This window comes from Gadus macrocephalus, chromosome 18, assembly GCF_031168955.1.
Source record: "Gadus macrocephalus chromosome 18, ASM3116895v1".
Taxonomy (NCBI): domain Eukaryota; kingdom Metazoa; phylum Chordata; class Actinopteri; order Gadiformes; family Gadidae; genus Gadus; species Gadus macrocephalus.
Genome location: NC_082399.1, coordinates 7808673 through 7829746, shown reverse-complemented (window position 1 = coordinate 7829746; position 21074 = coordinate 7808673). Strand labels below are relative to the sequence as shown.

Sequence of the window (21074 nt, the reverse complement as noted above, 5' to 3'; positions counted from 1 at the left end):
GAAAGATACACATGACCGTTAACCACGACAACAACATACAAAAACAACCACTGACAAACCATATTTCCCACGTAGCACAAGGACACATCTAAGGTTGTTGGCTTTTTAAACCAACAATTAAAACCTTATTTTTAGATGTTTGTTTAAAAAGCTGATGGATTCTGGAATGAATGACTGTTTTGTCCTATTTTTGGAGAGGGCTGGGTATCGAAACCTGTTACCTGAGGGTAAAAGTTCAAAGTGGTAAAAGTGGGTGTTTTGTATTTGCTTACATTTTATCTGCTTTACTCAGTATGCTCTCTCTGTAGGTGTGTTCCACATTATTCAAATTAGTAGACAACAGCATGCTGGCAGTGGTCACTATTTTCCTAAGCCTACTCTTCTGTGCTTCTGTTGCGCTGCCGAACCAGCAGATTATGCAAAAGGTCAAGACACTCTTGACATTAAGCAGTGTAGAACATCTTCGCAATTTTACAATCAAATAAGATCAGATTTTTCTGTATTTTCCGTGTACTGCTCCTACTTTAACTTGTTGTCTAAAATCACCCACAGATACTTATACTCATGGACAGACTCTATGCGCTGTCCTTGGATAATCGTTGAACGAAATGCTTTGTCTCTCCTAAAATCGATTTATAAATGAGGGTTAACCCTAACCCCTATGCAAAGGATATGCAATAATGCTTTTGCTGCATTAATAAATTGTAGTTAATGGTAAATTTATGTATACCCTTATTGTGAAGTGTGTCCTGAGCCTGACGGACGCAGGTGTCCTGCAGGTTTGGAGAATCATACCCCAGCAGTCACTGCTAAAAAGCGCCTTTTTTTTTAAAAAAAATCACATTTAAGTGCTTCTGAATAAATATAAAAATGTGATTTTATTTCAGTATTGTATATTGAATACATTTGCACAGACCTAAAGTCGGCTTTTAGTAGAGGCTTTTAGTAAGTTCAGTTCGGAGTCTTTCGGGTGAGTCAATAAAACATTGGGGAGCACTTATATCTGGGGGTGTTCTCCTATCTGTTTAACTGAGGCCCCGTCCACACGAAGCAGATTTTTCGGTGTAACCGCATAAGTCTTGTGCGTTTCGGCCGACCGTCCAGACGGAGCCGGCGAATCCGGTGCCCGAAACTGCAAATTTCTCAAATCTATCCGGACCTATGCGGTTTCGTGTTAGGATTCGTGTGGACGCCTGAAACGCAAACGATGACGTCATTAGCCCCCCCACCGGCTGGTTGACGTCAGAGTTGCGTTGATTTTTTTATTTATTACTTTATTTAAAGTAATAAATTAAAGTAAAATTCAATTTAAAGTGTAAATGAGTAGGCTACTACTAGTACTTTTGAAGGCTGAACGTTAAAATACTTCTTAACTTAGAGAGATGGCAGCTGCAGTAGTTCGCAATTGGACCTTCGTGGATTCCTGGTCACCAAATTCCCGTAAGACCACTCTCTCCCACCAGTCCTGGCTGCGGACTCGCATCCAAATTCCTCTTGTTTGTGGCGGAGCTGGTGGTAAATATAAAGATCTGACGAGAAATTGACGTTGCTGCGCTGTCCGCTCTCTCCTGCTGTGCTTTCATTAAAATCAAATTTAAAATCCCCGATAGTGATAAGACGTCCATTATGTCGCCGCCGGTCCAGAGATGTGTCAGGTGTGCGCGAGAGACATAACGGACACTTTTTTTACTGCCATGTATACTGTACATTCGGATCACATTTTAGGAACAGATCTATGCCGCCTAGAAATCTATGCAGATTAGATGTGCCATGTAAACGCGGCTACTGCTGTTTTTTATTGGTCATCAAGAAAAAAAACATAAGGGGTAACTCTTTTGTTTTTTATTGGTCGTCATGAAAAAAAACATTAGGGGTAACACTGTTGTTTTTTTATTGGTTGTCATGAAAAAAAACATAAGGGGTAACACTGTTGTTTTTTATTGGTCTTCATGAAAAACAACATAAGGGGTAACACTGTTGTCTTTGTCAAATAAAATATAAGTCGTTTTTTTATCGGCCGTCATGAAATAAACATAAGGGGTAACATTGTCAATATTTATCAAATAAATTATAAGGGGTAACAGTGTCGTTTTCTATTGATCGTCATGAAAAAAAACATAAGGGGTAACACTGTCGTTTTTTAATGGTCGTCATGAAAAAAAACATAAGGGGTAACACTGTTGTTTTTTATTGGTCGTCATGAAAAAAAACATAAGGGGTAACACTGTTGTTTTTTTATTGGTTGTCATGAAAAAAAACATAAGGGGTAACACTGTTGTTTTTTATTGGTCATCATGAAAAACCACATAAGGGGTAACACTGTTGTCTTTGTCAAATCAAATATAAGTCGTTTTTTATGGTCGTCATGAAAAAAAACATAAGGGGTAACACTGTTGTTTTTTGTTGGTCGTCATCAAAAAAAACATAGGGGGTAACACTGTTGTTTTTCTTTGGTCGTCATGAAAAAAACCACAAGGGGTAACACTGTCGTTTTTTATTGGTCGTCATGAAAAAAAACATGAGTGGTAACACTGTTGTTTTTTATTGGTCGTCAAGAAAAAAAACATAAGGGGTAACTCTGTCGTTTTTTATCGGCCGTCATGAAATAAACATAAGGGGTAACACTGTCGATATTTATCAAATAAAACATAGGGGGTAACACCGTTGTTTTTCTTTGGTCATCATGAAAAAAAACATAAGGGGTAACACTTGTCTTTGTCAAATAAATTATAAGGGGTAACAGTGTCGTTTTTCTTTGGTCGTCATGAAAAAAAACATAAGGGGTAACACTGTTGTTTTTTATTGGTCGTCATGAAAAAAAACATAAGGGGTAACACTTTTGTTTTTTATTGGTCATCATGAAAAACCACATAAGGGGTAACACTGTTGTCTTTGTCAAATCAAATATAAGTCGTTTTTTATGGTCGTCATGAAAAAAAACATAAGGGGTAACACTGTTGTTTTTTGTTGGTCGTCATCAAAAAAAACATAGGGGGTAACACTGTTGTTTTTCTTTGGTCGTCATGAAAAAAACCACAAGGGGTAACACTGTCGTTTTTTATTGGTCGTCATGAAAAAAAACATGAGTGGTAACACTGTTGTTTTTTATTGGTCGTCAAGAAAAAAAACATAAGGGGTAACTCTGTCGTTTTTTTTATCGGCCGTCATGAAATAAACATAAGGGGTAACACTGTCGATATTTATCAAATAAAACATAGGGGGTAACACCGTTGTTTTTCTTTGGTCATCATGAAAAAAACCACAAGGGGTAACACTGTCGTTTTTTATTGGTCGTCATGAAAAAAAACATGAGTGGTAACACTGTTGTTTTTTATTGGTCGTCATAAAAAAAACATAGGGGACAACACTGTCGTTTTTTATCGGTCGTCATGAAAAAAAACATATGGGGTAACACTGTTGTTTTTTATCGGTCGTCATGAAAAAAAAACATAAAGGGTATCACTGTTCTCTTTGTAAAATAAAATATAAGGGGTAACACTGTTGTTTTTTATTGGTCGTCATAAAAAAAACACAAGGGGTAACACTGTTGTTTTTTATCGGTCGTCATGAAAAAAACATAAGGGGTAACACTGTTGTTTTTTATTGGTCGTCATGAAAAAAAAACATAAAGGGTATCACTGTTCTCTTTGTAAAATAAAATATAAGGGGTAACACTGTCGTATTTTATTGGTTGTCATGAAAAAAAACATAATAGAAATACACACATACATTTTAATGTCATGTATATCCTCTTTATTGATGATTGATTATTTTGTAATGTCATCGCCTCAGTGGTGCAGTGGAGTGCACCCTGCTAACCCACTGGAGACCGCAGCTCGATTTCTGTGGAAAACACAATATCTTTCATTTTAAACGTAATGCTATCATGTCTATTGCACTGTCATATATAACCTCAGACAATAATGAATTACAAGTTTCAGTGGGAAGTGGAGAGAGCTGTGAGCTAACCCCCTGGAGACAGGGGTTCAAGTCCGGTTGATGTCCTCTGTTGGAAGACTCTTATTTCTATTTCATGCGAATTATAAAGTCAAGTATAACTATTGTGATGACTTTATTCGGTGTCTTGATGGTGCATTGATAAGTTCGGAGGTTTACACTGTAAACAGCTCAGGTTCGGATCCAAGCAAAAACGTGGAAAGGGGTAAAACTTTCGTTTTTTATTGGTCGTCATGAAAAAAAAACAGATAAAAAAAAAAAGAAATTGTCCTTGTCAAATAAAATGTAAGGGGTAAAACTGTTGTTTTTCATCAGTCATCATGGGAAAAAAACATAAGGGGTAACACTGTTGTTTTTTATCGGTCGTCATGAAAAAAACATAAGGGGTAACACAGTCGTTTTTTATTGGTCGTCATGAAAAAAAAACATAAAGGGTATCACTGTTCTCTTTGTAAAATAAAATATAAGGGGTAACACTGTTGTTTTTTATTGGTCGTCATAAAAAAAAACACAAGGGGTAACATTGTTGTTTTTTATCGGTCGTCATGAAAAAAACATAAAGGGTACCACTGTTGTTTTTTATTGGTCGTCATGAAAAAAAAACATAAAGGGTATCACTGTTCTCTTTGTAAAATAAAATATAAGGGGTAACACTGTCGTATTTTATTGGTTGTCATGAAAAAAAACATAATAGAAATACACACATACATTTTAATGTCATGTATATCCTCTTTATTGATGATTGATTATTGTGTATTGGCATCGCCTCAGTGGTGCAGTGGAGTGCACTCTGCTAACCCACTGCAGACCGCAGCTCGATTTCTGTGGAAAACACAATATCTTTCATTTTAAACGTAATGCTATCATGTCTATTGCAATGTCACATGTAACCTCAGACAAAATTGAATTACAAGTTTCAGTGGGAAGTGGAGAGAGCTGTGAGCTAACCCCCTGGAGACAGGGGTTCAAGTCCGGTTGATGTCCTCTGTTTGAATACTCTTATTTCTATTTCATGCGAATTATAAAGTCAAGTATAACTATTGTGATGACTTTATTCGGTGTCTTGATGGTGCATTGATAAGTTCGGAGGTTAACACTGTAAACGGCTCAGGTTCGGATCCAAGCAAAAACGTGGAAAGGGGTAAAACTTTTGTTTTTTATTGGTCGTCATGAAAAAAAAACAGATAAAAAAATAAATAAAATGTCCTTGTCAAATAAAATATAAGGGGTAAAACTGTTGTTTTTTATCGGTCGTCATGAAAAAAAAATAAGGGGTAACACTGTTGTTTTTTATTGGTCGTCATGAAAAAAAAACATAAAGGGTATTACTGTTCTTTTTGTAAAATATAAGGGGTAAAACTGTTGTTTTTCACCAGTCATCATGGGAAAAAAACATAAGGGGTAACACTGTCGTTTTTATCAAATGAAACGTAAAGGGTAACACTGTCGTTTTTTATCTGTCGTCATGAAACACCCATAAGGGGTAACACTGTTGAATTGTATCGAATAAAACATAGGGCGGAACACTGTCGTTTTTATCAAATGAAACATGAGGGGTGACACTGTCGTTTTTCTTTGGTCGTCATGAAAAAAAACATAAGGGGTAACACTCTCGTTTTTTATCGGTCGTCATGAAAAAAACGTAAGGGGTAACACTGTTGTTTTTTATTGATCGTTATGAAAAAAAACATAGGGGACAACACTGTCGTTTTTTATCGGTCGTCATGAAAAAAAACATAAGGGGTAACACTGTTGTTTTTTGTTGGTCGTCATGAAAAAAAACATAGGGGACAACACTGTCGTTTTTTATCGGTCGTCATGAAAAAAAAATAAGGGGTATTACTGTTCTCTTTGTAAAATATAAGGGGTAAAACAATTGTTTTTCATCAGTCATCATGGGAAAAAAACATAAGGGGTAACACTGTCGTTTTTATCAAATGAAACGTAAAGGGTAACACTGTCGTTTTTTATATGTCGTCATGAAACACCCATAAGGGGTAACACTGTTGAATTGTATCAAATAAAACATAGGGGGTAACACTGTCGTTTTTATCAGATGAAACATGAGGGGTGACACCGTCGTTTTTTATCGGTCGTCATGAAAAAAAACATAAGGGGTAACACTGTTGTTTTTTATTGATCGTCATGAAAAAAAACATAGGGGACAACACTGTCGTTTTTTATCGGTCGTCATGAAAAAAAACATAAAGGGTAACACTGTTGTTTTTTGTTGGTCGTCATGAAAAAAAACATAGGGGACAACACTGTCTTTTTTTATCGGTCGTCATGAAAAAAAACATAAGGGGTAACACTGTTGTTTTTTATCGGTTGTCATGAAATAAAAACATAAGGGGTAACACTGTTGTTTTTTATCGGTCGTCATGAAAAAAACATAAGGGGTAACACTGTTGTTTTTTATTGGTCGTCATGAAAAAAAAACATAAAGGGTATCACTGTTCTCTTTGTAAAATAAAATATAAGGGGTAACACTGTTGTTTTTTATTGGTCGTCATAAAAAAAACCACAAGGGGTAACACTGTTGTTTTTTATCGGTCGTCATGAAAAAAACATAAGGGGTAACACTGTTGTTTTTTATTGGTCGTCATGAAAAAAAAAACATAAAGTGTATTACTGTTCTCTTTGTAAAATATAAGGGGTAAAACTGTTGTTTTTCATCAGTCATCATGGGAAAAAAACATAAGGGGTAACACTGTCGTTTTTATCAAATGAAACGTAAAGGGTAACACTGTCGTTTTTTATCTGTCGTCATGAAACACCCATAAGGGGTAACACTGTTGAATTGTATCGAATAAAACATAGGGGGTAACACTGTCGTTTTTATCAAATGAAACATGAGGGGTGACACTGTCGTTTTTCTTTGGTCGTCATGAAAAAAAACATAAAGGGTATCACTGTTCTCTTTGTAAAATAAAATATAAGGGGTAACACTGTTGTTTTTTATTGGTCGTCATAAAAAAAAACACATGGGGTAACACTGTTGTTTTTTATCGGTTGTCATGAAAAAAAAACATAAGGGGTAACACTGTTGTTTTTTATCGGTCGTCATGAAAAAAACATAAGGGGTAACACTGTTGTTTTTTATTGGTCGTCATGAAAAAAAAACATAAAGGGTATCACTGTTCTCTTTGTAAAATAAAATATAAGGGGTAACACTGTTGTTTTTTATTGGTCGTCATAAAAAAAAACACAAGGGGTAACACTGTTGTTTTTTATCGGTCGTCATGAAAAAAACATAAGGGATAACACTGTTGTTTTTCATTGGTCGTCATGAAAAAAAACCATAAAGGGTATCACTGTTCTCTTTGTAAAATAAAATATAAGGGGTAACACTGTCGTATTTTATTGGTTGTCATGAAAAAAAACATAATAGAAATACACACATACATTTTAATGTCATGTATATCCTCTTTATTGATGATTGATTATTGTGTATTGTCATCGCCTCAGTGGTGCAGTGGAGTGCACTCTGCTAACCCACTGGAGACCGCAGCTCGATTTCTGTGGAAAACACAATATCTTTCATTTTAAACGTAATGCTATCATGTCTATTGCACTGTCTATAACCTCAGACAAAAATGAATTACAAGTTTCAGTGGGTAGTGGAGAGAGCTGTGAGCTAACCCCCTGGAGACAGGGGTTCAAGTCCGGTTGATGTCCTCTGTTGGAAGACTCTTATTACTATTTCATGCGAATTATAAAGTCAAGTATAACTATTGTGATGACTTTATTCGGTGCATTGATAAGTTTGGAGGTTAACACTGTAAACAGCTCAGGTTCGGATCCAAGCAAAAACGTGGACAGGGGTACAACTTTCGTTTTTTATTGGTCGTCATGAAAAAAAAACAGATAAAAAAAATAAATAAAATTGTCCTTGTCAAATAAAATATAAGGGGTAAAACTGTTGTTTTTCATCAGTCATCATGGGAAAAAAACTTAAGGGGTAACGCTGTTGTTTTTTATCGGTCGTCATGAAAAAAACATAAGGGGTAACACTGTTGTTTTTTATCGGTCGTCATGAAAAAAACATAAGGGGTAACACTGTCGTTTTTTATTGGTCGTCATGAAAAAAACATAAGGGGTAACACTGTTGTTTTTTTATTGGTCGTCATAAAAAAAAACACAAGGGGTAACACTGTTGTTTTTTATCGATCGTCATGAAAAAAACATAAGGGGTAACACTGTTGTTATTTATTGGTCGTCATGAAAAAAAAACATAAACTGTCGTTTTTATCAAATGAAACGTAAAGGGCAACACTGTCGTTTTTTATCTGTCGTCATGAAACACCCATAAGGGGTAACACTGTTGAATTGTATCGAATAAAACATAGGGGGTAACACTGTCGTTTTTATCAAATGAAACATGAGGGGTGACACTGTTGTTTTTTATTGATCGTCATGAAAAAAAACATAAGGGACAACACTGTCGTTTTTTATCGGTCGTCATGAAAAAAAACATAAGGGGTAACACTGTTGTTTTTTATCGGTCGTCATGAAAAAAACATAAGGGGTAACACTGTTGTTTTTTGTTGGTCGTCATGAAAAAAAACATAGGGGACAACACTGTCGTTTTTTATCGTTCGTCATGAAAAAAAACATAAGGGGTAACACTGTTGTTTTTTATCGGTCGTCATGAAAAAAACCTAAGGGGTAACACTGTCGTTTTTTATTGGTCGTCATGAAAAAAAACATAAGGGGTAACACTGTTGTTTTTTATTGGTCGTCATGAAAAAAAACATAAGGGGTAACACTTTTGTCTTTGTCGAATAAAATATAAGGGGTAACACTGTCGAATTTTATTGGTCGTCATGAAAAAAAACATATTTGATAAAGAATAAATAATTGTCCTTGTCAAATAAAATGTAAGAAACGTAAAAGGGTAACACTGTATAGAATAGAATAGAAGAGAAACACACACACACACACACACACACACACACACACACACACACACACACACACACACACACACACACGCACACACACACACGCACACACACACACACACAATCAGATGGATCCGACCGGGATTTCCGTTGCGATGGGTTTCCTTGATCAGCGATTTATACAATAAACAAATTATGTAAAACAAAACCCCTCTTTCATTTTAAAATAATAGTATGCAAATATGTTGAATAGGCCTCCATCTTTGTTATAATTTTAAAATGTTCCTATATAGTCTATTTTTTAGCTTACACACTGATATTTTAAAACAGGAATGCGAAATGCATCCTGGGATATTGAACGGTCCCAAGTCCACACCATGGACATATTGGAACATACACCAGGAAGAAAAATAATCAAAAAAAAAAAATCACTTCAACAGAGAAACACTCTGAGCATGCGCATTTCAATGTTTCCAGTCCAATTCACATTGCATTGGGCTGGAAGAAGCAAGCCAGGGTCGACTAAAAATTACAAAAAAGCGCCGAACTTGTCATTTTATTGTACTTTCTGGGGAGATTATTTTTTATATATATATAAAAATATATATATTATATTTTTTATATATATTTTTTCATTTTCATTTTCTTTTCTTTTTTTTTGTGAGAGTAGCGACTTGCCCCTAATGAACCAACCCGGTACCACGCGATTTCGTGCTCATGCGCGCAAACGTTATTAATCTATTGAATCGTGTCCCAGATTACGATTGTCCGACTTTTTTAGTGCTACACAGAACGAAGTGTAAACCAATGCATTCTGAATGGGAGCATTCTCCGACAATTGACGTGCTCCACAAAACGAAACGAGAGAGAGAAAGAGAGAAAGGGAGGGACAGAGAGAGAGAGCGAGAGAGAGAGAAGCTTCAGAAGGGGTGAGCGCAGATAGTACAGTGCACCCTCTAGTTATATATCTGTATATATTATTATCTAGTTATATATATGTCAACATTTCTGATTTGTAAGCAGAACTCCTCAAAAACAACGTTAATTGTCGGAGAACGCTCCCATTCAGAATGCATTGGTTTACATTTCGTTCCGTGCAGCACTAAAAAAGTCGGACAATCTTGATCTGGGACACGATGCGCACAGATTAACGTTTGTGCGCATGAGCACGAAATCGCGTGATACCGCCGCCGGGTTGAATGACCAGTCGCTACTGGTCATTCTGACCGGGGACATTTAGAATTGTCGGTCCTCCTCATTTTTTTACGGTCAATGACCGGTAATAACCACGGAAAACTCTGACCACGGAAACTCTGCTATAAACTGGCCTAACTTTCACCGTCAACACCGAACCCCTTCTTCTTCGCACGGCTGTCAACTTCCGGAACATTCGCTAGTTAGATTTTCTCAAACAGCAGTTTCAAGTACGGGTAGCATAACGTTAGCCAAGTGGGGGCTCCATGATTGCTAAATCTAACGAGAGAGGTAAAATTGCCATTAAGGAAGGAAAGCATAGTATGCCTTGTGACTGTGCTTCGCAGTATGCCTTGCGAAACCCAGCATGCCTTTCGAAACACCTCGTGATTGGTCGATGAAACGCTACCAGGAACGCCTAAAGGGCGTTCTTGTGTCATGACGGAAACGCCCAAGCCTGGTTTGTTTTCGCCCGTTTTTTGTTAATGAGTGTTCTTATCTATAGTCAGACCAGCCTCTTCACATATGGCCAAGTTAAGTATAGGCTCAGCCTGGAAAAATGTTGCTCTCTCACATTTGAGACATCGTGAAGGATCATGTTTTATGAATAGTCCTGGAATATTGTTTTGGATCCTGCGTGTGTCATTCATGCAGCAGATCTACCTCATGCTAATTGGCATGCCCGCAAGAAAGAGAGAGAGAGAGAGAGAGAGAGAGAGAGAGAGAGAGAGAGAGAGAGAGAGAGAGAGAGAGAGAGAGAGAGAGAGAGAGAGAGAGAGAGAGAGAGAGAGTAGAGAGTAGAGAGAGAGTATTCACTACCTCTGGTTTAATATTTCTGGTGAATAATATCTCCATGTTTGAGTCCTTTAAAGCTGCTTCTCCTGCTGCTTATCTTGCACTACAGTGTATGACTGTAGGCTATCTGAAAATGGTGTGTATGTATTCTGTAGAATGTAAACTAACATGAGTCGATAGTTATCAATAGCAGTAATTCTGCTTACTCAATACTAAGACTGATTACTAACTTCCCTTTGCATCGTCGTTACTCGCTACAAAATAAAAACCCTGAAGAAATTAGAAATATCATGACGTTGGGACATGAGAACAGCAGGTTTGGCCAATAAATGGTGTTCCTGAGATTGGTAACGTTGATTGACAAGTGCTCTCAACCCAACGCGGTTATATTTCGTTTAGAGTGCTCACGGCAAGTACAAGTGTTGCCGGATTGGGCGGTTTCCCGCCCCGTTTCGATTTGACCCAATAACTTAGTATTAAGGTATGGGAGTAATTAGGGGCGAGGGCGGGCCATCAGACCTGTCACTCAAATCTCCGTGCCAGTCGTAAGGAGATTTGATTCATGATGTAATAGTCGCGCTAGCGTTGATTGTCCATTGTTCTCCGATTGACGTTCTTTAAGTTCTTGTAAGATTATTTAAAGTAACATTTCTACATAAATGTAAGATAATTGTATGCATGAATATGTTGAGCACTTTATTTTAGCTCATGTAGGCCTACTGATCATACATTTTCTTTGGTTGTGCCCCGCACACGGAGCGCGCGCGCGCGTGTGTGTGTGTGTGTGTGTGTGTGTGTGTGTGTGTGTGTGTGTGTGTGTGTGTGTGTGTGTGTGTGTGTGTGTGTGTGCGTGCGTGTGTGTGTGTGTGTGTGTGTGTGTGTGTGTGTGTGTGGTGTGTGTGTGTGTGTGTGTGGTGTGTGTGTGTGTGTGTGTGTGTGTGTGGTGTGTGTGTGTGTGTGTGTGTGTGTGTGTGTGTGTGTGTGTGTGTGTGTGTGTGTGTGTGTGTGTGTGTAAACACGTTAGCTAAAAGGTTAATATTACTAGCAAGTTCATCATCATCGAAGGTAATCAAAGTTCAAATTTAAAATGAAACGATGATGTCCAGAAGGAGGATGGAGAGGGAGGGAAGGTGAGGAAAGACCCTTAGTATTGATGTTATAGTTGATATATTTAGAAAGTTCCAATTTCTTTTTTATTAACAGGATTTTACTTTTTTTACTTGTATGTTTTTTACTGTAGGCCTATATAATATCAGAAAATTACTTTTGATACTTAAGTACAATTGAAAGCAGATAGTTTAAGACTTTTACTCGTAGGATTCTATTGGGTGACTTTTATTTTTACCGGAGTCATTTTCTGGGAAGACATCTACTTTTAGAAAGTGTGGCTTTCGGGTAGGCCTACTTCCTCCGCGAAAACGGCATGCGCTTTTTTTTGCGCGTTTCGACTCCGCCCTCATGCCTTTAAAGCTAAAAGCTCAGGACTATAAATGCTTCACTGAACGGGTTTCGAGATCATCTATCTATCCATCATGTATTGGGAGGCTATTGGATGGTTTCATTGATAAAGAACAACAACCAAGAACGATATAAACGATTTACACTAAACTAAAACCTAGAACGTGTTCGGTAATGATTTTGTCATGTCCAATAAAAAAAGAAACAAATCAAGCATACCATAACAACTGGAACTCCGTGATACGCTCCTCTGCTTGTTTGATGGACTGTCAATAAGAGCCCACGTGCAGCGGCACTCCAGCAGCCTGTATAGCTGCCTATCCATTAGACGCGGAAGGCGCGATCCGCTACGGACGCTTCCGTGGATCCTTGCAAGAATATTTAATATTTTAACCTTTCTTTTTTTTAACGCTGACTGACTGACCGGACCAGCATGGCCACCTCCACTGAGTCCGGACAGCGCTACACTAAAATCACCCCCGAGGTCCTGAAGGAGATGCTGCAGCTCTACAACCTCAGCCGCCAGGAGTTCATCGACTCGTATAACATCCAGCCTCTGGTGTACGTCCCCGAGTTGCCGTACAGCGTGAAAACGACTTTTGTGATCATGTACGCCCTGATATTCGTCCTGGCTCTGGTGGGTAACAGTTTGGTGGTTTACATTGTGGTGAAAAAGCGCGCCGTGCAGACCGCCACCAACATCTTCATCTGCTCCTTAGCGGTGAGCGACCTGCTCATCACTTTCTTCTGCGTCCCATTTACTCTCTTGCAAAATATCTCCTCAGAGTGGCTCGGAGGTGAGTTCTTGAATGCATGTCTACAGTCTTGATGAAATAGATGTGTGTATAGGCTACTAGATGGATGTGTTATGTGCTAACTGCCCATTCAACTACAAGGGCACTCAAACGCATCCCGTGTGTGTGTGTGTGTGTGTGTGTGTGTGTGTGTGTGTGTGTGTGTGTGTGTGTGTGTGTGTGTGTGTGTGTGTGTGTGTGCGCGCGCGCGCGCGTGCGTGTGCGTGCGTGTGTGAGTTCGAGGATTCCAAAGTTTCCCTATAAAGTTAAAATAGTGTTCGGGCACATGCGTTTGCATGCTTGTATATGCGTGGGGATTATAATAAGCAGCAGAGACAACAAGTGTCAACCAGTGTTGAGGTTTCACCACCCGTGACCACAAAGCGACAACCACAATGCATTCGGTTGTCGCTTTGACAACAATCCCAGCCTAATAGGAAAGCCAATAGTTCCCAATCCCCTTCCTTTGTGATGGAGAAGAATGAGGTGAGCATTCTGCAGCGAGGAGCGAACAGCAGCGAAAGCAACACTTAATTTCCTGCCTTCTGGTGAGACACACAACGCCAAGGGCTTCCTATGCCAATGCTGCAGCCTATTCCTCCACCAATCATCACGTTCATACACTCGCACATAAACTGCACATCTTTAGGTCTTTGAACTGTATTTATAGTTGTGGCATGGCTGATGTAGCCTGGTCCTACCAGACTCACAGAGAGTATGGCCACTCTCCATCGACAAACGTTAACTCACTTGAAGACGGGTGTCTATTGGAGTTTAAAACTATTGGATCTGCCCAGTGCCGCTCTGGATTTACCAGAACCAATCGCTAACATTTGGTTGTGACAGTCACTCCCTCTGTTCGCTGAATGGACAGCCAAAAAATTGGCTGCAGAAAACCAGTGAATATACCACAAATCCAGACCTAGTACTGAAGGGAAATTAGAATTTAGCGGAAGTAGGCGGGCGCATCCAGGCTAGGGCTGATGCAACAACCAATTAAATAGGGCCTTTTTAATAGACTTTTTAATAGACAATTCTTTAATAGATGTTGTGGGCTTTTTTGTAATATTTTTGAAGTATTAATAGTAAAAGTAAATTAAATATTCCAGAGGCGCCCTTAGGATTCCCTTAAACCGTCTATGACACGGGCTGGGCCTGTCAATCTCCCTTTTAGGTCATCAGGCTTTTGACTGTACACCATGGAATGCAGGTAGTCAAAAGGAACAACAGGTTCTCTCAAACCAGGTGCATACACAATGGTGGCATGCGTACAATCACCTCCTGTAGTCTTTGTCCACATACATACAACTGCATTTCACATGGTTAGTCTGTTCAAATGTGCTGTGGTTGCATGAAACTGAAATTAGGTTTTGCCTCTGGTTCATTGGTGCTGTCTCTTCATCTTGGTAAAGCAAACATCTCCAAAGTAAAGAGCTGCTGGTCTATTTTGGGAAAGATGGACACTGACCATTATGGCCATGAGCTGGAAAAAGTGGACAGCTTCTAGTATTCTAGACAATTTTTCCATTGCCAGCTGAAACATACTGGGGGTGTCACTGTGTAGAGAATGGATGTTGCAGTTCAACAGAGCTGCAAGAGAACATGTTCTCAACTGTTCTATATCTGTTTTGCCTTGCAGCTCCACAGTTCAGCAGGGGCACAGCTGGACAGAATTCTTTGCTTAGCCTTAAAAATCTTCAACTGCCAACCCACCCACCCATTCATCGCAATGGTCAAAATATACAACAGAACTCCAGGCACCCTGCAAACACCTTATTAAAAAACACCCCTTATGAAAAAGACTCTAAAAGGCCAATAAAAAATGTAAATCATTTTTTTCCTATACAGCACAGACTGCAGATATTACTATGTGAAAGCAAAAAATATATATATTTTTAAACACCTGACATATTTTGCTCTGGACCTTCCCCTTTGACTGTCAAGATCGTACATCCAGGAATGTATTTAATGTTTCATTGGGGTTATGCGATATATGTTGTTTTTATCTTATTGCGTATATTGACTGTCATGCTGTGGTTGTTTGTTGTTGTTATGTCATGAGCACACTAAGGGTAAATCCTCGAAAATCTTGGAAATGGTTTTCTACAAGTGTGGTACGGTCTGGCGCTTTGCAGATGTACTCTGTTCATCGTAGACGGTGAATCAGATGACTGCTGTCCCTAACAAACCCTGTTTGGACCAATCTCAGAAGTGTCCCGTTGTGTTTGTTAAGACGGGTATGTCTGTCAGCCCACATTAATAAGCATCCCATTGGAGGGAAGGAGCATCGAGCACAACGTGTTGAACATGAAGGTCAATACTGATCCATGTGCAAATTATGCATCTCAATACGTCACTGGTCTGAACAGCGGGCATGAATAAGTGAGGGGTCATCATAGATAGGCTAAACCAGGGGTTCTCAATGAAGGGATTTATTTCAGCCTAGTACCTCTTTCACACTTCTAGGGGAGGGAAAACAATTCAAATGGGTATTTGAATGAAAAATTTACCTTAAATGGTCGGTACAAATACAGTTAAGGGATAAACATCAGTTTGTGATTCACTTAGGATTGTGTCATTCATTGGAAAGAATTACAGAATCCGTCCTTATATTAAAACAACTGTCTAAACAACCTGGCTATATCCCAAGTGAAGGGACTGAAGAAGTTGACCTATCCTTACCCTTCATGGCCACCATTTTCACGAACTCTGTCAACTTCATTCATTTACCCTGTTACAAGGACATTTTATTTTGCCTCATCAGGGGTTCTGGTATGCAAAACGGTTCCATTTGTGCAGACCACAGCCATAGTCACAGGGATCTTGACAATGACCTGCATCGCCATCGAGAGGTACCAAGGAATTGTGTATCCACTCAAAATGAGGAGGCAGTACACATCCAGGAGAGCCTACAAAATGCTAGGTAAGCGCGGCCCTTAAACACTTGGCTATGTATTTGTGTCTTGTTTATGTTGTCAGTCTGTGTGGGTGAGTGTGTAAAAAACCACAGCACTCTGATTGCTGGTATCAATTTGCGAAGATGAGGTACATACTGACCGAACTCGATACGCACATTGTCTGAAAAGAACGTGCTGTGAAGATTAGGTTTCTTGCACCAGATTTTTGCATCAGCTTTTCAATACAGGAAAGGAGATTATTTTGTATGGTGTTATGTTGTGTTATGTAATAAGTTGAAAGCAGTGAACATTTTACAAATCCATAGATTGATCACTACCTCTTTCATTCACTCTTGAATTGTAATTCTATTCATTTTACATATTTATTAAATATAATAAAGTAGTGCAGTTTACAAGCTGCCACTTTGAACGCCTGCTGCAGTACAAATGCAGGATTTGTTGAATATTTGTGACGTTAAAATACCCTTTTTAACTTGGAGTTATATATATTTTTAACTCTGATTATAAACTCAGCGAATGCTAGGCCACACAGTAGTGTGCTACTAGAAAGCTTATGTGTCACAAACGTTTTTCCCATTCTGCAGGGATAGTGTGGATTGCATCAGTGATGGTGGGCTCTCCAATACTGTTTGTACAACAACTAGAAGTGAGTAGAATACTTTATCTATGCATTATACCCTTTCCCCTAAAGAATAGGCGGACATTCCCTATATCGAAGCATGCTATCATAAAGTCAGATCAGCAATAGAGCAGATGTTAATAAGTATGATGAAGAATTTCACCCAATTGATAAGGATATACAGGCTTGCTGTGTGACACACATACCAATGAGTACAACATTGGATTTAGAATAACCTTTAATTTGGCAACACCTTACACCTTAGAATAGTCTGCGGTTCAGTCTCAATTTAGTTTCAGTTGAGTATCGACTCAGTTTTCTGTCCGTTGATGCTCACATCAACACTCAATAAGGTTAAGCTATCCACATAAACCATGCAATTGAGTGTCTACTGCATAAACAGCAATATCAATTTCGAAACAACAAACAAAAGTCCATGATGAGACCAGACACAATGTTGAAGTTCACCGGAGACAAATGAGGCATGTAACATGACATTCAACTGAAAAAGGTCTGACGATGTATAGTTGCTGTTCACTTCACATGTTATGGATTACATCTAATAGTCGGATAACACTGAATGGAATATATGTGGATAGGTTCTTGATAACCTTACACAATGTTGACTTGTCAAGTGTGTATCCACTGACACTCAACTGAGATGATGTTGATACTCAGTTGATACTCAACTGTGGACTACCAAGGTAAAGGTTGAAGCACCCACTTAGACCAACACAAGACCCCTTACTTAGACCCTCTTCAGCCACTTTATATTTTATAAATCACAATACTATTGCGATTCATAGTAAAAGAAAAATTGCGTCTGTCTGTCCTGAAGCCTGAATGGCTTTTCATTGAAGCAAGTGGGAACCTCTCTTTCAAACCACCGTCAACCCCTCACCAACCCCAACACCATCACCACCTCCAACCTCACCACCACCACCACCCCCCTCACCACTACCTGCTTCCCCAACACCACAACCAACCTCACCACCACCCTCACCACCACTACCACCACCACCCTCACTATCACATGCCTCTCCACCACCTGCCTCACAACCACCACCACCACCACCACAACCACTACCACCTCTCTGCAGGTGAAGTATGACTTCCTGTACGACCACTACCACGTGTGCTGCCAGGAGAGCTGGCCCTCGCTGGCCCAGCGGCAGGTGTACACCACCTTCATCATGGTGGCGCTCTTCCTGCTGCCGCTGCTCACCATGATGTTCCTGTACACGCGCATCGCCATCGAGCTGTGGATCCGCAAGCGAGTGGGCGACTCGTCTGTCCTCAACACCATGAACCAGAGGGAGATCAGCAAGATCTCCCGGTGAGCGGTAATGGCTCAGTCGAGGTTCCACGTCGACGCAACGCAATGACCACGCAGATGCTTCGACGCAGTCGTGAACTGTTTTGGTTCTGCGTCGGTTTTTAGTGAGCAAGGTTACATTTCTTTGGGAGAAGATATGATAATGCTTATTACTACATATAGTAATATTAATTAATATCTAATGAATCAACATATTGTAAAGTGTAACAGAGAATGTCCTGGTAACAAAAATAAGTCGCATAATCAAACATTTTGACATAATTTCTCTTTCATTTTTTTGGACTTCTGTGTCTTATTTTGCTCTTTTTGTCGTGCATTGAAAGGAAGAAGAAGCGAGCGGTGAAGATGATGGTGATCGTGGTGCTGCTCTTCACAGTCTGCTGGGCTCCGTTCCACACGGTCCACATGCTCTATGAATACAGTAAGCTTTACCCAGGAGCAGGGTCCATAATTAGGTTTCTTACCTTTTTACCACAGTAAATCTGCCTGTCAAACTGTAATTTATGAAATATCTTTATTTAATTGGATTCTGGAAGGTGATCATTTTGGATCCTGCCCAGGGGTGCTGAAATGAGTGGTTCATGAATGGATAATGGCGACGGTCTGGATTAATAAATTACTTGATTGACTGTCACTAAGGTTGTCAATTCCCAGCCAAACTAGCCAGAATATGCTGGGTTTCAGAGCTGGCATCTGAAATGATTTGATCCAGTGAATTGCTGGAATCTAACTGATAAGTTGTTAACGGTAAATGGACTAAATTTATAAAAAAATACTTTTCAAACCTGTTCACCCAAGCTTCAAAGTGAATGTCAGCCATGCCAGGCAAAAGCCAGCTTGTTTGGTGCAGTGAGGCTAAAGTGTGAGGCTCAGAGACACTTTGAAACTTTGTCCCCCAAAGTTTGTCCCCCACTTTGGGGGACAAAGTGTCAAAGTGGGGTAAAACCAGCAACCAGCAATCAACTACCTCCAGAGCCACTACTACAATGGAGTAGTTATCGAAAAGTGAATATATGGCTCTAGCAAGAACTGAAACCCAAGCAAACAGGGAACTGTTTCCATACCAGGCATAAAGACCTCCTTCAAACACGTCTACATCGATGTACACCATCGGTAGTAGTATTATTTCATTAGTAATCCAGTGTTTTATCGTTTTAAGTAAATGTATTTTGACTTCTCAATTATTCAGCGTATTAAATGGGAGATGCAAAATAGTCTACCCGGGCTGGAGAGACTTTTGCATCATTTATAGAGTTTATTTTTTGTGCCGACCTGTTTCATGATCTGTAGACCCACCATGTGTATATGTATGTGTGTGTGTGTGTGTATGTGTGGGTGGATTTGTATGTGTACGTTTACGTGCATGTGTGTGTGTACTTGTGTATGTCTATGTGTGTTTATGTATGTATGTGTGTACGTGCATGTGTGTGTGTGCGTGCGCGCCCCTCCCCTCCAGGCGACCTGGAGGAGAAGTACGAGGAGGTGACGCTCCACACCATCATCGCTGTGGTGCAGGCGGTGGGCTTCTTCAACAGCTTCAACAACCCCATCGTGTACGCCTTCATGAACGACAACTTCAAGAAGAGCTGCGTCTCCACACTGTCCCTCTGCCTCCGCAAGCGTGGGGCCCCGGGCAGAGGCCACGCCGCCGCCAACGCCGCCGTCGGCCCCGTTGCAAACCTCATCGTCCACTTCAGGCCCCTGCGGCGGGAGGCCTTCCTGAAGACCGCCGACGGCTCCGAGAACCGCCACGGCGACGACGATGGCGGACGTCAGGGCCCGTCGGGCTCCTCCCACGGCTGCAGCTCGCTGGGCGTGATCGGGGACAAGGTGTCCACCATGCAGTCCCAGCTGCCCGGGAGCAGCAGCGGTGGCGGCGGCATCACCAAATGAGGGAGGGACTTCTCGTGGAGGAAGTCCGGGATCACTCTGCCTGCCCCCCCGTCAGAGCTCCGATGGGTTGCGGGCCGCCGACCGGTCGACGGCCGCCACGTCGTAACGTTGAACGTGGGCGGGCACAAGAATGGGAACCCGGTTCTGAGCCGGGATAGAGCGGGATCAAGGGCAGTGACGAGTCGTGTGGCGCCTGCGGCCTGCGTCTTGTTCTTTTGTATGTTGACCGATCTGGTTAGGATTGTCTTTTGAATGTCACGACTGAAGCATTAAAAGCCATATTGTGTTCTCACTGTCCATGAACAGTATAGATATATATCGATATATATTCTCTGTGTATGAAACACGGTTACACACTACCTGAAAACCACACGGAATGGAAAAAATGACAAGCAGCCACAGGGAGGGTTCGATCACATAGCTAGCTATACCTCAGAGGATACACTTTCTGCTTTCTCTCAGAAAGGTTTAATTAATGGAAAGTGTGTTTTTGGAAGGTATCCAAATCTGAAAGAGTGTGTGCATTAGATACCTGCCGCTTGTTGAGAATGGATGAACTGTATTTTGTTCAGATAATAGTGATTGCGTTATGTACAAAACATGACAGGAATTAGTGTCTTGGTTGTTGCAATTTATTCACCAGTGCTTAGATGTGATACACAAAATACACCAGCAACACTGTTTTCAAGCCCAAAACGAAAATTCACATACAGACATTGTTCTGGTAAATAGAGCATACATATGCAACCACAGGGTAGCTTCAAACCTAAGACCAGAGGTCCAATTCTGCATCATTCATGGTCATAGCTCAATTTACACCAGCAAAAGTGTTTAGCTTCGTGAATATGAGAATGTGTGCGTTGATTTATACAAATGTCTATCATTTATATTATATTTTTAAAGGTTCGATATATATACATATATATATATATATATATATATACGCACACTATAAAATCGATCAAGGATCAGAGTGGCAGAAAACGTGTAGTATTTAAGTCTTCAAGAGAATGTCTTCAAGTGAATGGAGCTAACCAGGGAGAATCTGTGCATCAGCCACTCTACCCCTCTCTTCATCAGGATACACTGCAGATGCTGCACTGGGATGGACTTTGAGGAGAAATTTCTGAATTGTCTATCTGAGGCCTCCTATTTTATAAAACTGTAATTTAATTTTGTGTTGTGGAATAAATGGAGTTGAATATA

The 21074-nt window shown here is 40.0% G+C and overlaps 1 protein-coding gene across 1 annotated transcript; it reads left to right on the top strand.

Moving 5' to 3' along the window:
* Window positions 1-12722: 12722 nt before the first annotated feature.
* qrfprb (pyroglutamylated RFamide peptide receptor b) lies at window positions 12723-21074 on the top strand. Its single transcript, XM_060036867.1, has 6 exons — window positions 12723-13105; window positions 15867-16025; window positions 16605-16666; window positions 17740-17975; window positions 18299-18396; window positions 19432-21074. Exons 1-6 carry the CDS (start codon window positions 12742-12744, stop codon window positions 19866-19868), a joined length of 1356 nt encoding a protein of 451 aa, XP_059892850.1. The 5' UTR covers window positions 12723-12741; the 3' UTR covers window positions 19869-21074.

What these genes read in the sequence shown, in the direction of transcription:
- qrfprb (XM_060036867.1), top strand. Translation starts at nt 12,742, where the DNA reads ATGGCCACCTCCACTGAGTCCGGACAGCGCTACACTAAAATCACCCCC. An exon ending in TGTTTGTACAACAACTAGAA is followed by an intron (nt 16,667 to 17,739) that starts GTGAGTAGAATA and finishes ACCTCTCTGCAG; the next exon opens with GTGAAGTATGACTTCCTGTA. An exon ending in GAGATCAGCAAGATCTCCCG is followed by an intron (nt 17,976 to 18,298) that starts GTGAGCGGTAAT and finishes GTGCATTGAAAG; the next exon opens with GAAGAAGAAGCGAGCGGTGA.